Source organism: Chelon labrosus (assembly GCF_963514085.1).
Source record: "Chelon labrosus genome assembly, chromosome: 19".
Taxonomy (NCBI): Eukaryota; Metazoa; Chordata; class Actinopteri; order Mugiliformes; family Mugilidae; genus Chelon; species Chelon labrosus.
The window spans coordinates 4,468,675-4,494,805 of NC_140352.1; the positions used below are offsets into that span (position 1 = coordinate 4,468,675).

General features: G+C 43.5%; 1 protein-coding gene across 1 annotated transcript in view; it reads right to left on the reverse strand.

Moving 5' to 3' along the window:
* The window catches only part of plce1 (phospholipase C, epsilon 1), a 72,681-nt gene that overhangs the window by 14,438 nt on the left and 32,112 nt on the right, over positions 1-26,131 (reverse strand). The window contains exons 8-30 of the mRNA XM_084567644.1: positions 15,194-15,348; positions 14,875-15,042; positions 9,592-9,737; positions 9,354-9,501; positions 9,147-9,257; positions 8,963-9,072; positions 8,768-8,884; positions 6,408-6,536; positions 6,179-6,315; positions 5,714-5,820; positions 5,493-5,617; positions 5,260-5,404; positions 4,279-4,443; positions 4,073-4,187; positions 3,825-3,987; positions 3,591-3,713; positions 2,772-2,908; positions 2,434-2,672; positions 2,238-2,299; positions 1,960-2,125; positions 1,316-1,423; positions 847-963; positions 14-172 (exon numbers count right to left, since the gene is read on the reverse strand). Of these exons, the coding sequence (XP_084423770.1) occupies positions 14-172; positions 847-963; positions 1,316-1,423; positions 1,960-2,125; positions 2,238-2,299; positions 2,434-2,672; positions 2,772-2,908; positions 3,591-3,713; positions 3,825-3,987; positions 4,073-4,187; positions 4,279-4,443; positions 5,260-5,404; positions 5,493-5,617; positions 5,714-5,820; positions 6,179-6,315; positions 6,408-6,536; positions 8,768-8,884; positions 8,963-9,072; positions 9,147-9,257; positions 9,354-9,501; positions 9,592-9,737; positions 14,875-15,042; positions 15,194-15,348 (3,152 nt within the window). The remainder of the gene's footprint in view (positions 1-13; positions 173-846; positions 964-1,315; positions 1,424-1,959; positions 2,126-2,237; positions 2,300-2,433; positions 2,673-2,771; positions 2,909-3,590; positions 3,714-3,824; positions 3,988-4,072; positions 4,188-4,278; positions 4,444-5,259; positions 5,405-5,492; positions 5,618-5,713; positions 5,821-6,178; positions 6,316-6,407; positions 6,537-8,767; positions 8,885-8,962; positions 9,073-9,146; positions 9,258-9,353; positions 9,502-9,591; positions 9,738-14,874; positions 15,043-15,193; positions 15,349-26,131) is intronic.

Here is a 26,131-nt window from a genome sequence, read left to right on the forward strand (position 1 = left end):
GCTCCGTCTTAACCTTCTGCTTGAGGATGTCCACCGGCGCCTGATGAGCTTTGAGCTTCTTGTTCTTGAGGAGGATCCTTCCGCGGAGCTGCAGCGGCGAGGGCAGGTGAGGGTCGTCGCTGAAGTCGCTCTCGAAAAGGAAGCGCGTCACGAGCCGATCCCCGAACACCGTCTAATGATGGGATGACATCAGAAGAACCCTCAGCTAGAGAAAATGAAAGTGATTTCTTTTTTTTTTTTTTTTTTTTTATCAAGACAGAATTACAAATAAACAACCCGATGCCGATGTGAGCCGGCCCGAGGCACAGAGCTGTGTGAACATTAAAGACTTTTCGTTATCAAGTGACTCAGAAGTCGGTCTCAGGGGAGGAGGAAATGCTGGGAAGTTTAGCTAGATGAAAGCACGATGATATTCCATGATGTAACTGCCGTGCCCAGACATACGGGGCCTTGAGTTTACAGTATAACTTTAAAAAAGGAAGAAGAAGAAGAAATAGAGAAGCAGTTGTAGCCAGAAGATTAGGGGAAGCCAGCTTCAGGCTGGAAGTCTGCCAGGTTGAATGACCGGGGCAGATGAGAAATAAAAAATGTGGTCAAGTAGAATGAGAGGAGTTCAACTCTTCCTCAGAAAGAAGATCCAGAGTGGAAAATACTCCCAACTCAATAATAGAGTGGAGTAGCACAAGGAAGTAGGGTGGTTGAAGGTGTAGATGCACATAATTCAGTAAATGCAAAGCAGAAAAATACTGAAAAAAGTCTTTCCCTTTAATGTTTTCTCTGAGATTTAACAAGTGCAGGTAGTTTCTAGTTGTTCAAGTTTACATGACGCTGCAGCCGCCATCATACCTTGAAAATTTCAGCCATCTTGCGCTGCTGCGGCAGGGAGCAGTGGTTCTCTATGGAGAGGATGACGGGCATGTCGGAGTTGACAAATGCAGACCGGTTGACTGCTTCCACCACATCCTGAAGGGACAGAATAAACAAATAAGGACGGATGAAAGTCCATTACAAATGAGATCGTTTATATTTCTGTTAACATAAATAATGGCCGTCTGATTCCCTTAGAGCAGAGGTGTCAAACTCATTTTAGTTCAGGGGGCCACACACACATACAACTTCTCTGACTAAAACATTGGGCAAATTAGGGATAGCAGTTATTATAACTGAAAAACAGCATGGGCCGTATGTTTGACGCCTGGACCTTAAATGTGCATTTCAAATTCTGATTTGCACGTGATCTGAAATTCCTCGAAAGCTGTTTTTCTTCCAGTAGAATTTTCCTTTATTAATTAAATTGCCCCTGTGGGTTTCTAACCTTGAAGGGTATCTTGGTTGTGAGCGTGTGTCCGTGGTAAATGACCGGCATGCCATCATCTCCATCCCAACAGTCCAGCTCCACACTCCTGCATCCCTGCAGCAGCACCTAGTTAACCAAGACATTGACAAAAAAATGCGTTAAAAATCAAAAAGTCTTCATCTTCAAACAGTCGTCTGAGTAATAGGCGGTTTAGGCCACTGACGCCGTAGCTTCGCCGACAGCGCCGTAACTGACGTGCACTTCCCCAGAAATGTGACTACGCGCCACAGCTATGCAAACCACAAGAGCTGTTATTGGTCCGCTTGGTGGTAGCGCATTTCCGCTTTAGTTTTTCCGGCTGCTTCTCCATCTCTGCAGTTTTTGAATTGATTGTTTTGGATCAATAAAGATGGAACACATGGAGGAAAGGTTAACTGAGGAGGTTTGAAGGTACAAGCATTTGTACGACTCGACTTGGGTGGAATTTCGACGAAAGTTTCAGCCGCCATTGTTGAAAGTGAAGCAGGAAGTAGAAACAAAAATTCACAACAGCTCCGACTAGTGTCTGGGTGGCGTTGTTACAGAGCGAGCCAAGTATAAACTGCTCGCATCGGCGTAGGCTACGGCGTCTGTGTCCCGCAGTACCTTCAATGAGCCTTTACCTGACTGTAAAGCTCAACAGAGGATTCCCCTTTGAGCTGGTGCCCGGTCAGATAGGTGTTATGAGAGGACTCGATGTAGTAGTTGGACAGAGGGTGCTGCAGGTCATCTGGGTTCATCTGAGACTCCTCGTTACGAGAGGCAAAGTTATCTTTGTCCATTAGGAACCTGGCACAAAGGACGGTCAAGTTAATACGTGATGCCTTTGCACGAATTACACATAGTGTGGAACCTGGAAGATGATTTGTGACAGAGTATGTAAAGTGGTTTTGAGCTTTACCTTGCAAAACCTTCAAATGACATCCAACCCATTTGTCTCATGGTTGACGACGGCTCAAATTTCTGCAACAGAAAACAATTCATTAACGGCATTGATCGACCGTTCCCCTTCCTTCTTCTGTCTCCTCTGTGTACCTGCCATCCATCCTTCAGTGGCGTCTTTGCAGCCACCCATCCCTAAAGGCTCCAGACTCTACCTGTATAATGCTGAGGATCTCGTCGTAGCTCAGGTGCTCCCTCTGACAATTGATTAAAAAGTCGTTGAGCTGAGGGATGGCCAACCCCAAGACGCCCAAGGATGCGTTCTCCACCCCCGTCCCGTTGGTCACGATGCTGGCGGCCGCGATGGCGTCCGAGATCTGCTTCTGGTTGTCGGACATCTGCTGCCTGGTCCGGATAAACAGGCCCAGATCAGAACCGTTGCGGGTCAACAGGTCTGAAGAGGAGAGGAAGAGATTATGGGTAATTGAGACAAAAGTGCTTGAGCACATGTTGTTGTTGTTTTTTCAACTGCTTTAATGGTGAGGTCTTTTACCGAGCTCTGGCTGCAGGCCTGTGTCTCTGTCATCTATCCTGAGGTTGGTGTAAAGGGGACATGACTCTGGACTTGTGCGACTGCAGGGGACGGCGAAGGTGTCAAACAGCTCCTTCAGGTCCTTCCTGCTTCGGATGCTGTTGAGAAAATCAGAGTAGGCCAATTTTAGCAAAGATTAGACTTAACAAACTGTTAATTACAATAGTTTTTATAGTAGTTCATTCAAGTTTTGCAGCCAGAGCCCATGCACAAAGGACGAATGCATTTATTTTGCTTTGTATTTCCTCAACAAAAGGACTTTAAGCACTTCTTCTTGATCACAAACTGATGTGAGAGCTTGAAGAGTTCTTAAAGAGTCAGATTCATAATCAACTCTTCAGCGGGATGGTGTTACGTAAGACATTTGAGCTTGTCCAAGTCTCATCCTCTGAAGCTGTTTGATATTCTCCCCGTGGCTGCATCTGTGTAGGAGCATGATTTAAAAGGAAAGTGCTGGGCAGCAGATGAGAGGACGCAGCACAATCTGAGGAACGTAAGAGGAACGGTATGAGAATAATTGTTATTTGCTTGTCAAGGCAAAGCTTTTGTGTCAATTCAGTCGACGAGAGAAACGGACAAAGAACCCTCGGGGAATGTCCGAGGCAGCGTGACCTTCAGAGGCATTTGTCGAATCTGTTTCATCCCTCTCTTACTTTAGCTGCCGTTCGTATAAAATGACGGATTGAGATGGAAAGAAATGTCAAAGAGAACATGCACAAGGTGCAGTACAGAACAGTTTGCTCCAAAGTATTAGAAATCTTTCTACCGCAGAGGATTTACCTGAAAGACTTGAAAAGCTCAACAAACTCAATGAAGTTCATCGTGCTGTCGGAAATCATGAGATTCTGGAAGCCTTTGAAGCAGCCTTTACTTCGACCGTGCCACGATCTGCTGCTCCAAGCCCTGCAACCCCCGAAAGAAAAGAAGAAAATGCATTAACTGGAATGAAAAACTTTCTGGAATATCAGCGGAGTCAAACTTGCAACAACGACCACGCCTCCCACCCCGACGTACCCTGGCTGCGCCTTGGCGGATCCTGAAAGGATTGGGGAGGACTGTGGACGGTTCTGATTGGACCCTGCCATGCTGGAGGAAGAGGACGAAGAGGAAGAAGAGGAGGCTAGCAACCCAGGGCTCCTACTGGATGAGAGGGAGAACGGCCCAGGAAAGCTGTCTTCTATGGAGGCAGAGAGTCGCAGAGTAAATATAAATAATAAACCTGTACAGTACACCAGGGAATGATAATCTTGGCGCATCCTCACCTGGATCTTCTTGGTCAATGCTGTCAGACTCTGGTCCATTTCGATAAAGTCCTTCTTTACAACTTCGTGTTTTCCTGGAAACCATTTCGTCATCGGTGGCGTCTCCGCTGTCTCCCTGTGTTGGGGGGAGGGGGGTAAAGATGGCAAAAAGTCATCCCCCTGTGCACTGTCGAAGGCCAAAGTGAAAGACGTGTTCATGTACTGACCCTCACAAGAGCCTTCTTCTTCTTCTTGGACTTATCGTTGATGCCAAGAGAGCTGTTTTTCTGGGTGCTGGGTTTCTCCACACCGCCCGTGCCCATGTTCCACCTCCGGCCACCGAAAAGCTCGATGGCCTGGGCCAGCGTGGGGCCTTCGTACCTGTACTCCTCCTAGAAGATACGAACACGACCTCAGGATTAACAAGGGTAAGCTAGAGGCTAAGCTTCAATTGCATACATTATGACCACCACCTTCCTAATATTGTGTAGGTCTCCCTTGTGGTGACTCATCAGAGAATGGACATGGGCCTTCTGAGGGTTAGGGTTAGGGTTAGGGTTTGGGGGCGCCTTTGAGGGGAGGGGCCTCTGTGGATCATCCCACAGATACTTGATCAGTTTGGGATCTAGTGAATTTGGAGGCCAGGTCAACACCTTGTGCTGTTCTTCATGTTTTTTGAGTTGTTCCTAAACGTCAAGGAGTTGGCCATCAAGGAGTGTCATTGCTATGGGGTGGGGGTGCCTGGTCTGGTCTGGTCTAGGTGGGTGCTACATGTCTTAGTAACATCCACACCAATGAATGCCAGGTCCAAAAGTTTCCCAGCAGAACAATGAATTGTCACAAGATGGTTTAAATGTTATTAACTTCTCCTGTCAGTGGTCATAATGTTGTGGCTGATTGGTGTATATATATGTGGTGCAGTCCTGTGTCATGTCTTTTTTTTCCCCCAGACATCTGCTTCTGCATGATCCTGTGGGTAAGGGAAGCTTTGTTCTTGCGACGCTCTCCACTGACTTGATGACTCTCTCCAGAGCCGTCGTGGTAAAGTAAACAACATTTTTTTCCTGATCTAACACATTACCCGAGGCATTCCTTAAAACCCTTTGTTCGACGGTGCGTTTAATGGCCGTTTTAAATCCATGCAAAACGAATTCGCACATCGACGGAAGCGAGGCGCGCGCACAAGCAAAGCGCCGTCGAGAGTTTACCTGATACAGACTGACGTACTGCTTCCTCAGCCACTGCAGCCTTTGGTCTGGAAACTTCTTCAATTTCCTGGCAGCGTTCACCAACTCTGACAGGCCCTTGTGGAGCATCTGCGCGGTGTGATTGGGGGCCACGAAGTGCAGGAGTCTGGTGACATTGGTTAGGATGTTAGTGGAAATATTTTATAAACAGCAAGGTGTTGTAGTAAGGCGCCGACCGGTGACGAGGCACTGACCGGTTGTCGGTGGTACTGAGGCCGTAGAGGAGGCTGAGGCCGTTCTCCTCCACTGTCATCTGGCTCAGCTTGTTTTGCAGACACACAGCGTGGACATCGACTCCCTGATGGCCCAGAAACACCGCCTGCACAATCAAATAAGGCCAAAGTTAAGAGTACACGTCAACCCATGGCTGTCAAAAACCTAAAACTGAATCAAAATCCAGTTTTTTCTAACAAACCTTCACCACTCCGACGTCCAAAAGGCCTTCTGCTAGTCCTGCAGCTACAGTGTGTCCCAGTCCCAGTGGATGCTCGGCGGGGGAGGCCCCTCCGCTCTGGGGCTTACCTGCCGTAAATCAACACATTTATGATATATTTGAAATGTAGTAAAGGAAATTGGGGAACAAACACGCGCACGGAGCAAACTGCCTTACAAAAGACATATTACCTGCTGAGAATAAACACATGCACGCTGTTTAAAACATAATAATGACACAGGAAATATATTTTTTTATGGATGTCTGTTTTAAATTTGTTTAAAGAGCAGCAATCAAGCTCAAGAGGATATGAAATGTGGCGTTCCGCGTCTCTGTTTGATATATAAACACGCTCGTCATGATAACAATAGAAAATGTTCCCCGCAACCTTGTGAATGAACCTCCAGGGAGGACAACGGCGGTTCAGAGCAACCCGGTGCAATTTACCCCAAGTGAGCGTTATGTTGTCGGGCTGCAGCCGCAGCAGGCAGCGAGCCGAGAGGTGGCTGTCCTGGTCGTAGTGAATGACCGTAGCCCCCTGGAGCAGGAACTGGTGGACGTCCGGCTGCAGTGACAACACATACCTGGAAAACAAAAGGGAGCACAAAGACGTTGTGGCGTGTCCGTTGACGTGGCGGTAGCTGTGCGGGTTTGTGTGTCTGTGTTTGCGTCTCACCATGGAATGAGCTCGGTGCCGTGGCTGAAAGCTTTGTGCGTCTCCTCCGTTCCCTGGAACTCCACCTCCTTCGCCACAGGCTCCGACGACAAGTCGCCATCTGAATCTGACAAGTCCCCAACTGTGAAACTGAAGAAGGATCGAAGATGATTTCACTGGATTCTGCACGCACACAAGCTCACAGGTGCACAAATACGACCAAAGAGGAGTAAGGCAGGTAATTTTAAAATGCACCGAGGCCCAGACAAGCATCTAAAGATAAACTGAGCCAAAATGTGTTGTGTCCTGTAATGCATTGGTTGAACAAGCAAAAATAAAAAGTCATGCATTTGTCATTTCTCATTCCTCCACTACTAAACAAGCTGCTGCTCAAACTGCAGCCTAAACTATGTTAGCTTAGTGCAAAACCCCCGTAAATCTCCTTGTGCAACCACTTACAAAACACGGTTTGTTTCTGGCGTTGTCCTAATTGAATGGTTGCTGGAAAGGGAGAAGGAAACAAGAAAAGGAGGAAGTGTGAGTAGAAATAGAAGTGTGAAAAAAAAAAGACAGGACAGAGAGGTGTTGACAGGTTTCCGAGGATGGCAGCAGGAAAGAGATCCAGGACACAGGAACAGAAAGCGTCTTTGACTGAGGTGATATTTATCAGCCGCCGAGTCCAAACAGATTAAGACCGTACAAGCGGGCCAAAGTTACGCGGGGTTGTTATCCTGAGCACGGAATAATATGTCAAGAGAAAACAGTTTAGAAACGCAGAAGACAATCCAGGCTTCCTTAATACAAATGTCACAGGTCAAGGTTGGAACCGAATCAATGATCAACACTGCCTCGAAATTATAGCTTGTGTTATTAGCCGCCTGCCACCAGCGTGCTGAGAAGTACCAGAGCCGTGTTCCTTCCTGTCCTGACAGGAAACCAACCCGTAAACCTTTTTCCCTGCGTGACACGGGTTTTATTTGAACGTCGCCACATCGCAATAACAATCTGCGAATGCCTTCCCTCGTAAATCCGTCACGCCGAGCTGTGTTTATGAACCGCACAATAAACCAAAATAAGACTTCAGCATCAGTTTCATTTGGAGGATCTGGAGGATTTTGCCCGAATGCAGATGCACACTATGGATGAAGTGGAACAGTATTTGCATAAAATAGTCGCTGATCTGACCCGGGAAGGGCACTGCGCACCTTGCACTTTACTTATTTTAATTAAGTCTTTTAGTATTTGAACAGAGTCTTAACTTATTTGAGTCTTTAGCCTGTTTTGCAAAGTCTGCACAGATCTCAGACAGGAACGCAATTTCATTCTGTCTGCATTACAGTTGTATTTATGTCAAAATGACAATAAAGCTTGATTTGATTTGATTTGATCTTCGGGATTAAGCATCTATTTACAATCTGGTTCATTATTTCTTTCAAGAGAGATAGCTGCACGTCTATAAATGCACATCTGATACTGATTTTTGTGCCTATATTTGGTATATTTTGTCTATAATATATTAGAATAATAATGATATTCTGTGCCTATTGGTGCACTTTCCACTGTGCACTTTAATTCATCCTTTTAAATTCATAGTAAGCTTGAAATGCACAAGAATTCCAATGTACCTGTCCTGTAACGTACCTGTGCAAATGGCAAATAAGCTCTGTCCTATTGTGTTGTATTGTATTGTATTCTATAAATGTGTTCGTCTGTGAACCGAATTGTGTTTCTACTAAGTGGCCAGCCATGACAATCACTCCCAGTATTCATAGTTCTGCTATAAATCTGTATATAACATTCTTTCTACTTTGTCCGTGAGTCACAGTCTGTGAATGAGCAGGAAAATAAAGAACTTAATTTTGGAAACGGACCTTTTGGCCCAAAGGGTCACAGACGCTAAACAATAGGGACGACTTCTGGCGTCGAGGAGGAGTTCAAGTAAAATATAAAAATAGGTTTCGCACGCTGAGACCAGGTTTGGCGTTTAACTACTAACTTTTTCTGTTTTTTTTTTACTTATGGCTTGAATCGGGACCAGAGTAACCAATTTCATTCCTTCCCATGTACCAACATGTGTCGTAATGACAATAAAGAATCCTTGAATCCTTGAATGTAAACCAGCAACATGTAACTACAGACTGTGACTAAAAAGGTTGAAAACATCAGCAGTGACTGCAATCAAAACATTTGCGATGTCCTCGCGTTCTAATGGGCTGCAGCTTCACTTGATACACGCTACTGCTCTACACATCCTCTACTCTCTCTTAGAAATACACAGACTGTCCGACATCTGGATGTGCTCAAGGCCACGCGACAGACATATCCAGTATTTTGACGCATCTTTAACCAAAATGAGATCCAGAGAAACATGAGGAACTAACTGATTGCGGCAGCGGTCCCTGAAGGAGTTGTTTCTGGACGACGGGGACGGGCCAGCGGAGGAGGGACTGGTGGACGCTTCGTCTGTATCCTCTGCCTCCAGACTTCGATTGCAAGATCTAGAGGAGCAGGAAGAGGAGTGTCAAACACTGTCACGTCACAGTCCGAGCTTTGTTTACCGAGGATGCAGTGTGTACCTAATGATCTGGAGGATGCTGCTGACGGTAGCTTCTTTCTCTGGGACGTGCAGCCCGTCTGGGCCGGACCTCGACATGAAGTTGGGCTGGCCGCTGTAGTCGGACATGAACTGGAGAGAAAAACAGAGGCTGACATGATTTCTGATTCTTAATGTTTGCACACACTCGCGGTTGTTTACTGTACCTCTATCGAGTCTTCTGGGTTATCTGGAGATGGTTTGAGGCTAATAATGCTCGCCGTGCCGTCCAATGCATCGCTTAGCTCCTTCAGAAAAACCCCACAGAACGGCACAACCTAGAGTATTTACAGAAGAGAGAGAGAGGGAAGAAATGAATCTCATAATACGGCCATGGACGCGGGGTTGAACTCTCTGAGTAAACAGAAACCCACCTTGCACCCTGGGATATTGAGAGCCCTTGTCACAACCTTCTTGTACTCGGAGGAAGACTCGTGCTGAGCCATGGCGTCTTTTAAACTTCTCATGGTCTCTATGTCTGACTGGTCCATGAACTGCCACATCTTCAGCACCTTGCGGGATCTGAAGAACAAACAAAACGCGTCCAAGGTCAGATGGCGCAAAATGATAGCGTCCGAGAGTGTGTGGAGGTATTTATAAAAATAGAAAAACCTGAGTCCAGCCAGGAACTCCATGACACCGTTGTAGTTTCCCATGTTCCAACAGCATTTAGCCACGTGGACCAGATACGAGAAAACTTCTCTCTTTTCTTCCATGGACCCTGCTGTCAAGATCAACCACGTCACCCACGAACTCACCTGCATGATCAGGACGTTACACACATGACGTTACTAACAGATACCATCACAGCCAAAATAATACACCAGTCAGGCATAACATTATGACCACCTTCTTAATATTGTGTAGGTTTCTCTTGTGGTGACTGATCAGGGAATGGACACGGGAGGCCATGGAGGCCTTTGGGACCTATAGGTTGAGGGGAGGGGCCTCCTCTGTGGATCATCCCACAGATACTTGATCAGTTTGGGATCTCGTGAATTTGGAGGCCAGGTCAACACCTTGTGATGTTCTTCATGTTTTTTGAGTTGTTCCTAAACGTCAAGGAGTTGGCCATCAAGGAGTGTCATTGCTATGGGGTGGGGGTGCCTGGTCTGGTCTAGGTGGGTGCTACATGTCTAAGTAACATCCACACCAAAGAATGCCAGGTCCAAAAGTTTCCCAGTAGAACACTGAATTGTCACAACATTGTCGATGTTATTCGCTTCTCCCGTCAGTGGTCATAATGTTGTGGCTGATCGGTGTATTCTGTTTGCAAGCTTAAGAACAAGACTAGTGACTAATGTTCATGAATCACGGACCAGCAGTGCCTTGTGGAAAGTCATCTGTTGAACATTTAGGAAAAGCAGACAAAAATAGCCTCCTGTAGCGATAACCCCTTGTTTTGGTAGTAAAACACGACGCATATCTTCATGATAATGATTTGACAGTGAACATTTCAGATTAGACAACAACCGATAATTTGCCAAAACCACAGCACGACTCGCGGGCATGTTATTAGAAGGCTGTTACTACAACAGGGACGCGACATCCACCACAGCCACACTCTGGTCAGCTGAAAGCTCTTTATTGTGTGTGGTCTTGTTTGTGCTCATGAATTCTTGTCTGGAGACATGTGTCTAAAGTTGTGTGTGTGCGGGGTCATGCCAGCTGGCCACACACACATGCTGAAGACAGAATGAGATCAGATATCTATCAGCTGCGCTCTGTCTCTGCACTGCCTGCCCTCAAGCATGCGCAAAAGGCACGATGGCAGCACCAGATATGCATCGGGTTCAGTTTCCCTTTGCATTCTTTGTGATGGACACACACACACCAAACAGGAAAAGATGAGATTCAAATCTGCTCTCCAGTGCCTTTGTCTTTATGCATTTACGAAGGTACTCTCACACACACACACGCATAATGACACACTCATACTTAAACTCCCTAAGCCCCTTGCAGGTGGTAAAAACATCCCACTGGCCCAGAGATCTATTACTGGGTTATGTAAGGCTCAGTAAAGCCCACCGCAGTCTGATTTCACAGGAACTAAATAAAGCCGCACACACACAAACACACACACCGACTCAAACATGCAAATAGTTTCACACGCACTATTGTTTGATGTCGTTTCAATTTTGACACAAAGCACCAGCCTCAAACCGGTACGAGAGGCCACACATTTTAGCCCAATGTGTGGTCCCAAAACACACACTACAGTAATAAAAGGAGAAATTCCACCAGTTGATTCCTATAATATTCATTCTCAATTAACCACCAAAGCTTATCAAGGTGTTTGTTCAACGTATCATCGGACTGGAATCTGCCTAAAGGCTTAAAGATTAAAACATCAGTGGATTTAAATTGTGCAAAATTTGTGTCACAAACTGGCTGCAAAACTGCTCTAGGAGAAAGGTGCACGATAAGAAGAAGCTCTACAGTCTGCAGATAATGAACGTACAGTGAGGATGCCCAGTGATGCTGCGGTCGGGCGATCGGAGAACACGCCGTGATAAGAATCAGTCGGATAAGATGGCGTGGAGCCGTTTACTACGAGTGGGTAGTGAAAGCTTGAAATGTAGTCTAGAATTAACTGGTAGTTAATGAATGGAGTGCTAGCTGAACTGGCATAAGGGCGATAAAGGTTTCTGTTACTTGTTAGTATCCTGGCAGAAATACCTGAAGGCATTCTCAAGTGCTTAACGTGCAAGAGAAGTGACAAATGCATACGTTAAAATACTTGCAGAGACACTGAAAACCAACATTTTATTTATTTATTTTAAGAGATAGAAACGTCATCAACTTAAATAGCAACTGCACAGCAACATAAAAGTGAAAATGGATACGAAAATGAAGTGAAATTTAGCCGAGCAGAGCAGAGGTTTGGTAAATTGCAAACGACAAAGGGCCGATAACAGAACCATGTGGTACGCCACAATTTGCATCACAGGCTGAAAGATAAAACTACACAATGTGAGCGACTGGTACAAGAATAACAATGCTCGAGATGCCAAGTGTGGAATCTGTCCTGTGAAATGTTATGGGTCATTAAAAAAAATTTTTTTTTTAAAATGTTATTATCCAAGGCAAAGGTCGATCCAGCATAAGAGCTGATGCAATTTATCATTGATTTTCTTTTTCTTTTTGAAAAGAAAAAGCTTGAAATGTCTTGAACTGGAAAGCTGAGGCACACTCCCTCTCTTCGTTCTAGAATTTACTGTCAAGCAACACCTTCAGTCTCTTATCTGTTACAACACTGTTCTGTGCGTGCCAGGATGTGCATGCAATGCATAAAAAAAAAATTTAAAAAAGCCTTGTGACATAATGCAAAGCCACGTCAGCTATGGGGCTAAATTACAGTCGCCATCTGAACCATTCTGGACGGTCTGCAAAGTGGCTTTTTGAACTACCCCAGATCAAGGGCTCAAACTGAGCTGGCTTCTCTTCTGATATTCCAGATAGAAGAGAGAAGTGTGTGCTCTGCGTTATGTGTGTAAGAGATAATAGACAGGATATGAGGAGACACTACATATATAGAGACAGAGCACGTAGTGGCAGAGTAGAGCAGCAAAGAGCAAACAGAAGAGCTCAGTAAAAACCGACTAAAATCGTGTCCTCAAATAACAGCGCCCCTTACAAACATAGAGCAGGTCTTATCAATGGCAGCCTGACAAGAGTTCACACACACACACACAAACAGAGAATTGGAGCTGGGTACAAGCTGATCCCCCTTTGATGTTAGTGTATGTGTCCATCCGCCTGTCCTCCTGTCTGTCTGTCTGTCTGTCTGTCTCCATCTGTCCATGTGTTACTAGTTGAACTGTGAGGGTCAGCTTCTCCTTGATACAATCAATTACATAACCCGAGGTCGACGGAGGACCATTACTAAGTCAACACAACAGAACACACTGGTCCTGTCAAAGTTAAACGCCCCGGACAGACACAAAGAGCGAAGAGGTCCAGTCCTCTCACCGTGCCGTCTCCCGGGACGTCCACATTTTTATAGCGGTTCACTCCCATACATGGCTTGAAAATGAATGGGAATCCAAATTAGATTTTTTTATTTATTTATTTTTTTTTGGGGGGGGGGGATTTGCAAAGTCTCGTCTATTAAGATTGGGGGATGGAAAGAACTCTAAAGATATTCATTTCATTGCAATTTAATTTCGTTTTTAATATTCAATAATTTTATTGTTCTTGTAAATATTTTATATATAGATCTATCTATCTATCTATCTATCTATCTATCTATCTATCTATCTATCGACCCATCTACCCATCCACCCACCCATCCATCCGCCTATCCACCCATCCATCTATCCATCCATCTAACCACCTATCCATCCATCTGTCTATCCACCCATCTATCCATCCATCCATCCATCCATCCATCCACCCATCATCTAGCCATCTATCCATCCATCCATCTATCCATCCATCCATCTATCCGCCCATCTATCCATCCACCCATCCATCTAATAAGGAATAATCTCAAATCTCAATCTCAAATCTATCCTCATATCACCTAAATAATAATCTCTTTATCGCCTTATATCAACTGTTGCTGTGAGATACACACTTCCACATAGTTGTTTCATCTGATGGTGTGCTGACATCGTCAAACAGTAAAGAGACAAGTACCTGCTGAAGAGGAAGTGGAGATGCATTTACAAGATCCTTTAACTTTATCTTTTTACCGGATATATTTGACACAACATCATCGTTGGCTGTGAAACAACATGGTGAGAGCTTATACAAGCTGACCATCTGAAGCCACCTCAAGGCCTCATCAGTGTCTTCATGGGAGAATCACTGTTGTCATTTGACTCTTGTTCCATTGTGCCCATATATGGCTACACTGCACATTTGGAAAACTATTTTTTTTTTGCGCGTCTCTCCTCTCACTGACTTAAATAAAAACCAGCTGACGTGAAAGGCACGCAACTTAAAGATGACCTCACCATTCCCAATCAATCTCTCCCCCCCTCCAACACTTTCTCTTTCTCTCAGCAGCACAGGGTTGTTTATTCTCAAAGTCACTCACCGTGAAGGACACAAGGCTCGGGAGCATAACTTTAGCCAACTTGCACCACTGTGAGAGCTTGTGTACACACAGCGTGTGCTCCAGCTGAGAGCTGATATGTCAGTACGACTCGCATGGCAAATGCAACGGGGCAAATGCAGCTGGAGGAAAACACAATTACCGCTCTGTTATTCTTTTCAACCTTTCACATTAATGTCAAGATGCAAGGCACGCATCATCACTGTCACCGATGACGCCACCAGCGGGAGGTCACTAAAGGGCATCCAAGACACACAAGAGGTTTTTTTCATCAATATTTCCCCTAATGGTATTCTCCATAATGCCATGTCGCTGTTCCAAGACATCCAGAAGCCACGCTGTTAGGGTCGGTCATATTTCTGGTTTCAGGCGCCTCTGTAGCCCTAGATCTCTCTTCAACTGGCCAATCGGCTCAGAGAACCGGTGCACAAGTACTGAAAGTGAACAAATCTTCATCTAAACTGAACACACAAATATTTTCAAGTCATGACCCAGCTCTGCACGATGGTTTGTACCTCGTCTTCCAGCTTTTCCAGTTTCCCTGGAAGAATTATTTCCTTCCATGTGTATGTGCTAGCCGGCTAGGGTCTTTGCATTGTTGTGCAAGGGCCTTCATTGACGTTTGGTCATTTTATGTTTGTAATTCAAGTGATAGTGTGAGCTGTGCAAGATTACTATGACGAAGTGTGTCCCTTAAAGCTGATGACACACGTCTATTGAGAGTAAAATTCATATGAACTGGCTATATGAACACCAGAACTAGAGGTTGTGTCTTTTTTTATTTCCTGAGGCACAATTATCCTGGAGTAAAAGGCAAAACAAAGCGCTGTTACCTCATTGAACCGCGCCACCAGGTCCTCCACAGCGTTGCTTCGCTTAGCACTCTGAGTGGGCATGGTGGGCGCCGACAGCGAGGCCTTAAGGTTCGGGTGCCGTTTAGTTTGACACTCGGGACTGCCCAAGTCTCGAGTGAGGAAACAGAGGTAGTCCAAGGGGAAGACCTGCAGGCAGAAAGCACACACCGTCCTCTTAAAATAACTTCACGAACATTGTATTTTTCTGCAGATACGAGGTCAGCTCAGGGTTTGCATTGACTGACAACGCTTTAGTTTTTGAACCCCCGGTGTGCAGCATTTATAAAACCATCCCTACCTGCTGGTAAAGCTGCTGCTCTTGCTCAGTGAGGATGCAGGCGATCTCCTCGGGGAACTGAACAAGGTGGCGCAGCTCTGCCAGATCCTTACTGATCCCACTGACGCTGGGAGGAAGAGAACTGCTGCTGTTCATGCTGTTGGCCAGCTGACGCTCTGGATGTACAAAAAAAAAAAAAAAAAAAAAAAAAAAAAAGGAAGAAGAGATGATGAGTTTCACAGTATTTGTGCACGCCATCAACACGGACGGATGCGTGAGGCTGAACAGACGGATGAAAGAAAACATTTCACAGGAAGAGAAGGGAAAGCGGGAAGAAGAGAGCGGGATTAAGAACAGTCAATTATCTACTCTGTTTCCCTTTCACCATAAAAGCTTAAAGCCTCGGCGAGATGCGCTTCGCTTTTCCACGGATCAACCGGCATGTCTCACATCTTCCGACCCACCAATCCAATCCCTGCTGCACGCCACACACACACACACACACACACACTCTCTATTCTTCAAACCCACAGAGTGAATCCCCACTTCGCCGTCTGGAAGTAAACAGCACCGATCACCTGCCAGTTCCTGTGTTTGGATTTCAGTCAGGGTCCATTAGTCCGTCTGTTTACACATATGCGCACATACAGTACACACAGAGTTGTCCTCGTCCCCGCTGACAAAGGACTAATGGACAGGTTCTACACTGGTGGCTGGAGCTGCCAGGTAGACATAGTGTACATCGTTGGGATGGATGCCACATAAACACACATTGAGCTTTTCCAGGAATTATTTTGGGGGGGGGGGGGGCTCTTAGAAGAGTTTCACCTGCATTCAGCTGGAGAAAGTGTATACCTGCTCCCAGAACTCTCTACTGAGGTGACGTCTGACTGATGACAGCAAGCAGATGCCACTAATGCGCTGAATTAAGGAGTTATTAAATGCTGAAAGTAAAACACCGTAAAGTCGAGGGGATGTGCATCAGATAAAGTGAATACCAGGAGTCAGACGGAGCCTATCTGGTCACTGTCTCGCCCCCCGCCCCCCACCCCGCATAGATACAAAAGCGTGTATGCATACACAAGCTCACACACTTAAAGGTTGTCCTTGGTAACCCTTGAGATGTGCAACAGGTAGGCATGGAAACAGCAGCGACTGCTCTGCAGGAACAAAACTTGCTTATTTACACGGTTTGATTTGTGGATCCGGTCTCACAGCTTCTGTAATGAACTCTCAGAGTGTGACTGTGTGCGTGTGTGTGTGTAAGAAACACAGATAGGAAGGGTAAAAGAGGGACAATCGGAAAACCGGAGCCAACGAATGAAAACGTCTTTGTTAAGAAAAATGAGAGCGAAAGCAGAGGAAAGACGTGAGGAGGCAGCAGAGATGAGACGCAGAGGAACATTTCCACTTACTGAAGAATAAGTGGAAATGTTGTAGTTTACATTATGCAGCAGGTGTGAGCCATCCGTCACAGTTACAGACGGCTGCAAAACCGCTAAATCTCTTAAATGTCCTGCAGAGAGAAGCAGCGCAGGTTGTGACTGATGGTTTTTATTATATAGTCCAGGCCGGCGCACATTTTTCATAGACACTTGTGCATTTAATGGAACAGAATAAAAACTATTTGAGCTCTGAAAAATCTATATTTTCAGAGTCCGATCACCTGAAACTAAACTGAACAAATCAGAAGCTTTAACACAACAGGACGTTGCCCAGGCAGTCTCCCGTGTCTTGAGCCGATGGACAGTATCTCCAGATTTGTTTTTTTGCCGGCAAACCTTGTGAAATGGAAATTGAGCCACCCTCAAATTAGTTCTATGAATTTCATGACCACGCCGTGGCTTCAGTCATTCATTTATTCAGGCTTTAAACGGGCTGAAAAACACACGGGGGCAGAGACAAAGCTGTCAGCCAAGGCAGCGGCAAAAAAAAAAAAGAAAAAAAAGAAAAGAAAAGGTCTTAAGAGATTCTGAAGAATTAATTAAATGCAAATGCACATTAACGCAGACAACAGAAACACCCCAACAATGAAGCAATGAGCTTTGTACGGTTCAAAGCAAGTAGGTTCACTCTGCGTTCTTTTTTTTTTTTTTTTTTTTTTGTTGTCCAGAAAATTCTGCTGGCAAAGATTTGCACAAACTGTGGAGGACTGAGCGTCTGAGAGAGACGCAGCAGCTATTTTTTTTAATTAGTCTTAGTGCGTTCTTTTGACTTATTTCTAACTTAAAAATAAAATCTCTTTATTTATTATTATTATTAATGTTATTTATTATTTTTATTTATTTATTTATTTACTCATCATTTCTCCTACCTGTATGTATATAGTGTATGTTATGTTGTATATTATGATTATTACGATTATTAATATGATTAATTATTATGATTATTATTATTATGCATTTACATTTATATAGATTTATATATTTGTATTATTATTGCTATTATTAATAATAATATTTTTTTTTATTATTATTAACTTGTTTACTTATCATTTATCCTACCTGTATGTATAGGCTATAGTGTATATTATGTTGTATATTATGACTATTATGAGTATTACGATTATTAATATTATTAATTATTATGATTATTATGATGATTATTATTATGCATTTACATTTATATAGATTATTATCTATTATTTGTATTATTATTGCTATTATTAATAATAATAAGTTTTATTATTTATTTATTTACTTATCATTTATCCTATCTGTATGTATAGGCTATAGTGTATGTTATGTTGTTTATTATTATTATTATTATTATTATTATTATTATTATTATTATACATTCATATATATTTATTTATGTGTACATTTATTAATTATTATTATTATTACTGTTATTATTATTTTCTTATCTACTTTTATTTTTTATTAGTGTTTTTCAGTGATTTATTTGTATTTTTATGTGCAATACTGCGACCAAGTAATTTCCCCTCTGGATCAATAAAGTCTATTTAAGCCTAAATCTAATATCAACAACATAAACTCAGATAAACACTGGGCTCATTAACGGATGGAATAAGGAATGTGATGTGATAAGAGAATCTAATATGATCCGCTGTGAACCCGTGAGAAAAAGAAAAAAAAAAGAAAAAAGAAAACAGGCCCCCGCCTCATTACAGAGTTTGAGGATGAGAAACCTCCAACGTGGAGAACTCCTCCTGAGAGAACATGGACCTGGACAAACAGACCGTGATGTCCTGTCCCTGTGATTTCTATGCAGGGGATTACTCATTCATAATGCATGCTGAATACAAATACCCTGTGTGTGTGCGTGTGTGTGATTGTGTGTGTGTTTATCTGTGTGTGTCTGTTATGTGTGTGCGTGGAATGGATTCTAAATGCAGTGGTTGACGGAAGAGATTGGCTGAACATCCGTTTTAACCATTTTCATGAAATTTAAGTTTTAACAACAGCCTGCCATAAATGCAACCAGGAAATAGAAAAGTGTGTGCGTGTGTGTGTGTATATGTGTGTGTAATTGAATATAAGTGAAAATGAACTGTACTGATTCTAGAAACATATGAGGAAAATCTTTTATCTCTGCATCCAGGACTGGTTTTTCTTTTTTTTCTTTCTTAAGTAAATCACAGCTATTTATACCAAGCAAAGAAGAGGAACCTTGAGCACAGACCCTGTCATCATTCCCTGGCAGCGAGTACGCACACACACACACACACACACACACACATATGTACTCTGTTCTCACACACGTTCAGAGCTGATGACAACTTCCCCAGAGGAGTATGTAGGGCACTCAAACAGGTGCAGCACAAACAGCCTAAGTGTCTAAGGACCGCCATCAAAACAGTCCCTTTAACCTATAGATATACTGTCAGTATGCACCGATCAGGCATAACATTATGACCACCTTCCTAGTATTTTGTAGGTCTCCCTTGTGGTGACTCATCAGAGAATGGACATGGGCCTTCTGAGGGTGTCCTGGGGGGGCCTTTGAGGGGAGGGGCCTCCTCTGTGGATCACCCCACAGATACTTGATCAGTTTGGGATCTAGTGAATTTGGAGGCCAGGTCAACACCTTGTGCTGTTCTTCATGTTTTTTTTTTAGTTGTTCCTAAAGTGGTTTTTGTGGCTGCATCCTGCTGGGGACGGCTGCTGTCATCAAGGAGTGTCATTGCTATGGGGTGGGGGTGCCTGGTCTGGTCTAGGTGGGTGCTACATGTCTTAGTCACATCCACTACAATGAATGCCAGGTCCAAAGGTTTCCCAGCAGAACACTGAATTGTCACAAGATGGTCAATGCGATTCACTTCTCCTGTTAGTGGTCATAATGTTGTGGCTGATCGGTGTATATAGCATATCATCTTGTTTTGGGGCAACCTGAAGTCAGAGTGGTTGGGGCATGTATCTTCTTGACAGAAAACGCCTTCACAAGCCCTCATTTTCCGTCCATCCCTCTACTGAACCTGATCTGATCAAGGCGTATTTAGTGATGCATCTCCACCTATTGCTGGGGATTGTATGTTATATATATATATATATATATATATATAACATACAATCCCCAGTCAAACCTGCAGCATCAGACAGTTTCTCTTCACTAAGCGGAAAAAGCAAAAAGCTCCTCAGCGTGCAGCAGATGAACAACATCTGCCAGCAGCCAGGCCTCACTGGGAAACCCATACACATTTACTGTAAGGAAAACCCCACATCAGATACAGGGCAGATACAGCCTCGTCCAAATAAAGAAAGAAAAAGAAATCAACAAGCAGCGGTAAACACACGGACACGTCTCCCAGCGTAAACACACAGGCTCTCGTGCTACACAGATGGAGTCAAACACACGGACACGGCGCAGCAGCAGCAGCAGCAGCAATAAACATCGATCCGTCTGACCGCTGACCATGCCGACCTATCGGGGAGTTTCCCTCTGGGATTAGATACTCAGGACCAGGCGCAGACATAAATAAATACGTATATGATTTCTTCTTGTTAGAGGTGAGCGTCACAGGTAGTTCAGCCATGCATTCTCTTTATATGTCTCTGAAAACGAGGCCTGTACCACGTCTTTAATAACTTCACAATTACTTTATGCAAATCAGACCAGCGCATGGACGCGTTACTGTGTCCTTAGAGGTAAAATATATCCACGGTGAGTTTATGTCAGGTTTCTGGGATAAAAAGGAGGAGGAGGAGGGGTGGGGGGGGCGTCACTCATCACATATTAAAATGAAACGCTGACTCAAATTACAATTAAACTGGAGCTTGTTAGCGCCCCCTGCAGCTTATTGGGGTGAAGGCAATCAGAGTGGATCAGTGGTGTCTCAAATTTAGAAGTTAACAAAATCTTCAGGAGCAAATAAAAGAGACGGAGTCAAGCTCTGTGAGAACTCCACAGTCCAGGATACAAATAAAAGGTACAACCTTAAAGGTGTCTCTAAAATAAGTAAATAAATAAGCTGTAACCGAGATGAAAAACAGATCTGGTTTCAGCAGCCAGGACAGCAGTTAGATTGACATGTACACAGTTGGTTTTGTTGTTCTGATCCACACAGAGGCCCCTGTTAGTATTTAAATACACAGAACACAAAACACAACTACACACACACACAAACAGACTTGGTTTCCAACGTGCACCGCTGCCGTTTTAAAGTCCCAGATCCACGGCAGAGACCTGCAGACGCGCTGTAACTCACTGATCAGCTTGAAGTCCATTCTGTGAGAGTGCTTCATGGTGGCTGGACACGGCCGGCCCACTCTGCCTCCGCGCACTGACAGCTCAGTGCCGGGGCCGCCGAGCTGCACTCGTCCACATTAGAGCCGCCGAGTCCCGTCTCTCCAGCGTGCAGCTGCTCTCCCTCCTTCCCTCTCTCTCTCCGTCTGACTCTCTCTCTCTCTCTCACCCACTCTATCTCTCTCTCGTGTCTCCCGCCCACTCTTCGCTGACACCACACATAGTTCACAGCCATGCGTTAAAGACTTAGACCCACCAGACCGTCCTGCTGGACCAGCACAACCAGACATTATTTATACGGCCCGTATCGGCCGTCAGAAACTAGTGATCAGGGCACATTAACATTTTAATAAAGAATGTCTCCTCTGTCTTTTGTCTCTCTCACCTTGTCTTGTTTTACACGTAATAACTGAACGGAAAACATAATAAATCCTGTATTTTTTGGAAGATAACGTTTTTGTTAAGTGAGGGTTCCAATATGTCTCCAACACGTTCAATAATGTCGTGAATTATTTGGATGCAAAGACGGAGAGTATTAAACAGAGCAAGGGAAATGGCTTTACTTTGAAGGGTACTTTGTTTTACTTTGAAAAGCACAGAAGTGACCTGCGCGCAACATCACAGTGATACATGAAAAGTAAAGCAACGATGTTAAGTTGATTACTGCTGGATTTTATTAGCTACCTGGATTTAACTAAGCAAACAGGTAGGAGCCTCCTATTGGATAATTACTGCATGGGTGATTATCTTTCAGCTGGCAACAAGTTGTTTAACCCCAACTGATGCAATGAGTAGCTTCTCATTTCTTCAACAACCACGTCTAAAGACACATCCTGTGGTCGTGGAGAAGATGTTAGTCTGTTTGAGAAGGGTCAAATCATTGGCATGCATCAAGCAGAGAAAACATCTAAGGAGATTGTAGAAACTACTAAAACTGGGTTAAGAACTGTCCAACGCATTATTAAAAACTGGAAGGATAGTTTCGGAACCATCGTCTTCCAGGAAGAAATCCTGATTGCACTTTAACGTTTGGTGAAATCAAATGGAAGAAAAACAACAGTAGAACTCAGGGCTATGTTTAATAGTGAAAGTAAGAACATTTCCACACATACAATGTGAAGGAAACTCAAGGGATTGGGACTGAACAGCTGTGTAGCCTTAAGAAAACCACTAATCAATGAGGCTAACCAGAAAAAAAGGCTTCAATTTGCTAGGGAGCATAAAGATTGGACTCTGGAGCAATGGAAGAAGGTCATGTGGTCTAATGAGTCCAGATTTACCCTGTTCCAGAGTGATGGGGGCATCAGGGTAAGAAGAGAGGCAGATGAAGTGATGCACCCATCATGCCTAGTGTCTACTGTACAAGCCTGTGGGGGCAGTGCTATGATCTGGGGTTGCTGCAGTTGCTCAGGTCTAGGTTCAGCAACATTATGTTGTCCAAAGAATGAGGTCAGCTGACTACCTGAATATACTGAAAGACCAGGTTATTCCATCAATGGATCATATTCCAAGATGACAATGTCAGGATTCATGGGGCTCAGATTGTGAAAGAGTGGTTCAGGGAGCATGAGACATCATGTTCACACATGGATTGGCCACCACAGAGTCCAGACCTTAACCCCATTGAGAATCTTTGGGATGTGCTGGAGAAGGCTTTGTGCAGTGGTCAGACTCTCCCATCATCAATACAAGATCTTGGTGAAAAATGAATGCAACACTGGATGGAGATAAATCTGGTGACATTGGAGAAGATTATGGAAACAATGCCACAGAGAATGTGTGCTGTAATCAAAGCTAAAGGAGGTCCAACCATATATTAGAGTGTGGGATCTTTTTTTGTGACCAAGCATTTCCCTTATGGATCATTAAAGCCTATCTAAGTCTTAAGTACCGTGATAACACTCTGAAGAAACATACATTTTAAAAGAAACACGTTGTCCTATTTTCTGTTGCGTCCGCCTGTTATATATAAACCGTTGTATGTAAACAATATGTGTTCTTGAAATCCTTGAGACTTCCCTTCACTTCGCCTCCCCACCGCATCTGCTGTCAATGGCTCCTAAACGCCGGCCTTACGACACAATGCACAATGACGCCTCGGAGGAAGAGACAGAGAAAGAGCCAAACCCCAACCAGTGGGGAGCCGGAGGGATGGCAGCCCATAACCGAGCCGCGTACTTCCTTAATAATTGTGCTATAAAGGAAATGATCTCAAGAAAATCACAGGAAACAATCCACATTTACAGCTGACATAAATATGACTAATTCCCTGGGGTCTTCAGTTGAGCCTTTTTTGGACTTAAATGACAGCTGTGCATTTACTGCCAGCACTAAACATGAACTATTTTAAGAGCGACATTGATATTTTGGTGCACATTCAGCTGCGCCATCATAGATTTGTTATTTCGCCATGCTGGTTTTGGTGCCAATAGTGCCTTCGAAGTATTTTTGGTCCGGATTTATTGCTTAGCCTCTATTATTATTATTTTAAGATTTTTTTTTTGTTCAGACAAAACTAATCTAAAAAGCTCTATTTAAAAAGCACTTAATAATAAAATAAATAAAAGATATAAATAAAAAAGCATAAAACACGAGTAAAATGACAACAGCAGCCATAAAATAAAATAAAATAAAAATCACAAAATAAATAATAAAATTAAATTGAATTAAAAAATATAAAATAATAAATAATTAAATTAACAAAATACTAAATAATAAAATAAAATAAAAAATAAAATAAAATAAAATAAAATTAAATTAAAAATTATAAAATAATAAAATACAAAAATAATTAAATTAAAAAATACTAAAATAAAAAAATACAAAATACTAAATAACAAAATAAAAAATACAAAAGAAATAATAAAAATAAATTAAATAAAAACTTACAAAATAATAAAATAAAAACCAATAATTAAATTAAAAAAATACTAAATAATAAAATAAAATAAAATAAAATAAAATAAAATAAAATAAAGGGGAAGAGATGGGTTTTAAGAGGTGACTTAAGAAGGCCTGTGTAATATCTGATTATCTCACCCAGCCAAGTCTAGTAGGTACTATGCTGTATGTCTATGTCACATCTGTGCAATGTGCAACATATAAACAGACTTTTAAAGATGACCACATCCATGCCTTCCAGCCTCCAAAATAGGAAACAGTTGCATCAGCAGCTCTTCTCGTTTACTCTAAACAAACGCTGAACACCAGAACGTTCAGGGTTTAGTGCGGGATTGTTACAGTACATCACAACACAACGGCTTTCACTAGTGTACCTAATGATCTGGGAAGCGAGCGTCTATGCATTCTGCACACACATTGGTGAAAATTTATGCCGGCTTCAAACACTAACAGCCTCCGAGCTGTGCAGGCAAGACGAGCTCCACGAGACATAAACAAGCGCTTGTAATTATCACCATATTCAGCAATGATTCATGGTGTCTCTGTTCGAGCAGCACACGCCACCTTGACCTCATTCTCCTCTTTAATGCTTGACATTTCCCCTACACCAGTATTTGTCTTTATAAGTGTCTGTAGTTTGTCCTCACAACAAATAAAAAAAAAAAAAAAACCCTGTCACGCTGTCTCAGACTGTTCCAGCCCGGCTTGTAAAACATAATTTATCGTCTTCAAAACGTCCCCCCGTGCCCCGGGCCCTTGCCCCTGGCTCGTAATCTTAAAATGCTGGTGCTACAAAAAGACACGTGCATTCAAGCGCATCAAAATGCTCTCGGGTCGTTGTCCTAATGGTGGCATGTAGAGAAGAACTAGAACAACACCTGCCCAGTGAAACTCTAAGAATACTCCACGGCTACTCTGGAAATTATCTTGGAAATCCCCGACCCGACTACACTGCATGTAAAATCAAACCCTTATCGATAGATCGTCTGCAGTCCTAGTTGTGACGAGATATTATACCAATCATATGTAAATGCATATTTTAAGTACTGCTTTGAAAGGATGCAGTGCACAGGACTAGTCGACTCCACTGCTGTGCCATTGACTATTCACTGATCACGTGACAATAACAACATGGACGCCTCCTAGAAGACAGGTGAGGAGCCCAGTGGGTCGTTGGTTCATCAAGTGTGTGGAAATACTTCACTAAAGATGAAGCCCATAGTACCATGACATGTCAGTCCTGAAATACAACTAAAGTACTACTGCAATGCATCTGAAAAGGCTAACGCTAACGCTAGCAGAGGAACGGTCCAAATCCTCAGGACAGCAGTCAGTTAACAACTTCACCAAACGTCCTGTGGTAACAGAGAGAAGGAGGCTGCACATCAACTATTTGATAAAGTTATTAGACCTTTACCTGCTACACTATCCCTAAACGCTATTGATGGTGCTGACTGGCTGCATGTTTTTATACAGGCTATACATATCTGCAGCTCACAGTATTGATAAGCTGTTTATGTTCAAATCTGTTGCTGTGGTTGTAGAGCACGTTTGTTTTTTTGGCCGAGTCTGAGCCGCATATTACCAGCGTCTAAGTGACTGACGGTGTTTACGGTGTTGACGTGGGCTACGGCCGACAGTAGTCCGTGTTCAGGCTTCCGTAGCTTCCTTTGTGTGAAACGCTTCAATGTGTATTCAGGTCAAGAGCGTAGATTTTTTTGTTCTATGTGCGACGAGAAATATCCTGGATGCTGATAATTTTTACCAGAACCGAATTACATAACATAGATGGAGAAACGCCTAAAGATAAAGAGCGGGCTGTTGCTCTGAAACACTGAAGAGAGGAACAATACCAAAAATGGTAAGAAAGCAATAAGTACGCCAACACTATCCAAGTTTGAAACCTGAGTCGGAGCTTGCCCAAGCTTCATGATAATGAAATGTCTTTCATGACATCAGATAATTACTTTAACGTCCAGTTGGAGTCGTTTTCGTAGAAGCCCGGGGTGCGTTTGATTTTCTTAAACCACTTGACACTTGAACTCGGCTCTGCAGCCACTTATTGAGTTTGTGAATTAAACCTTATTAGAAAAAAATAAATAATAAAATCTTCGGTATCTGTCTCTGTTACATGTCATCTCTGGAGACAGATACCAAACACCAGTTCAGGTCAAGTGGTACACATGCTTTTCCAAGTGTGTGCAGCACAGAAGCGAACGGCAGATGTACAGCACGGCTGCAGCTCTCAGGCCCCGCGTCGTAATTCTTAGGCGCAGTGTTCGGGGTCTGCGCCGCTCTTTGCTGCAAGGTTACAAAGACGGAGAAAGTTATACAGGGAGCCTCTCATGATAT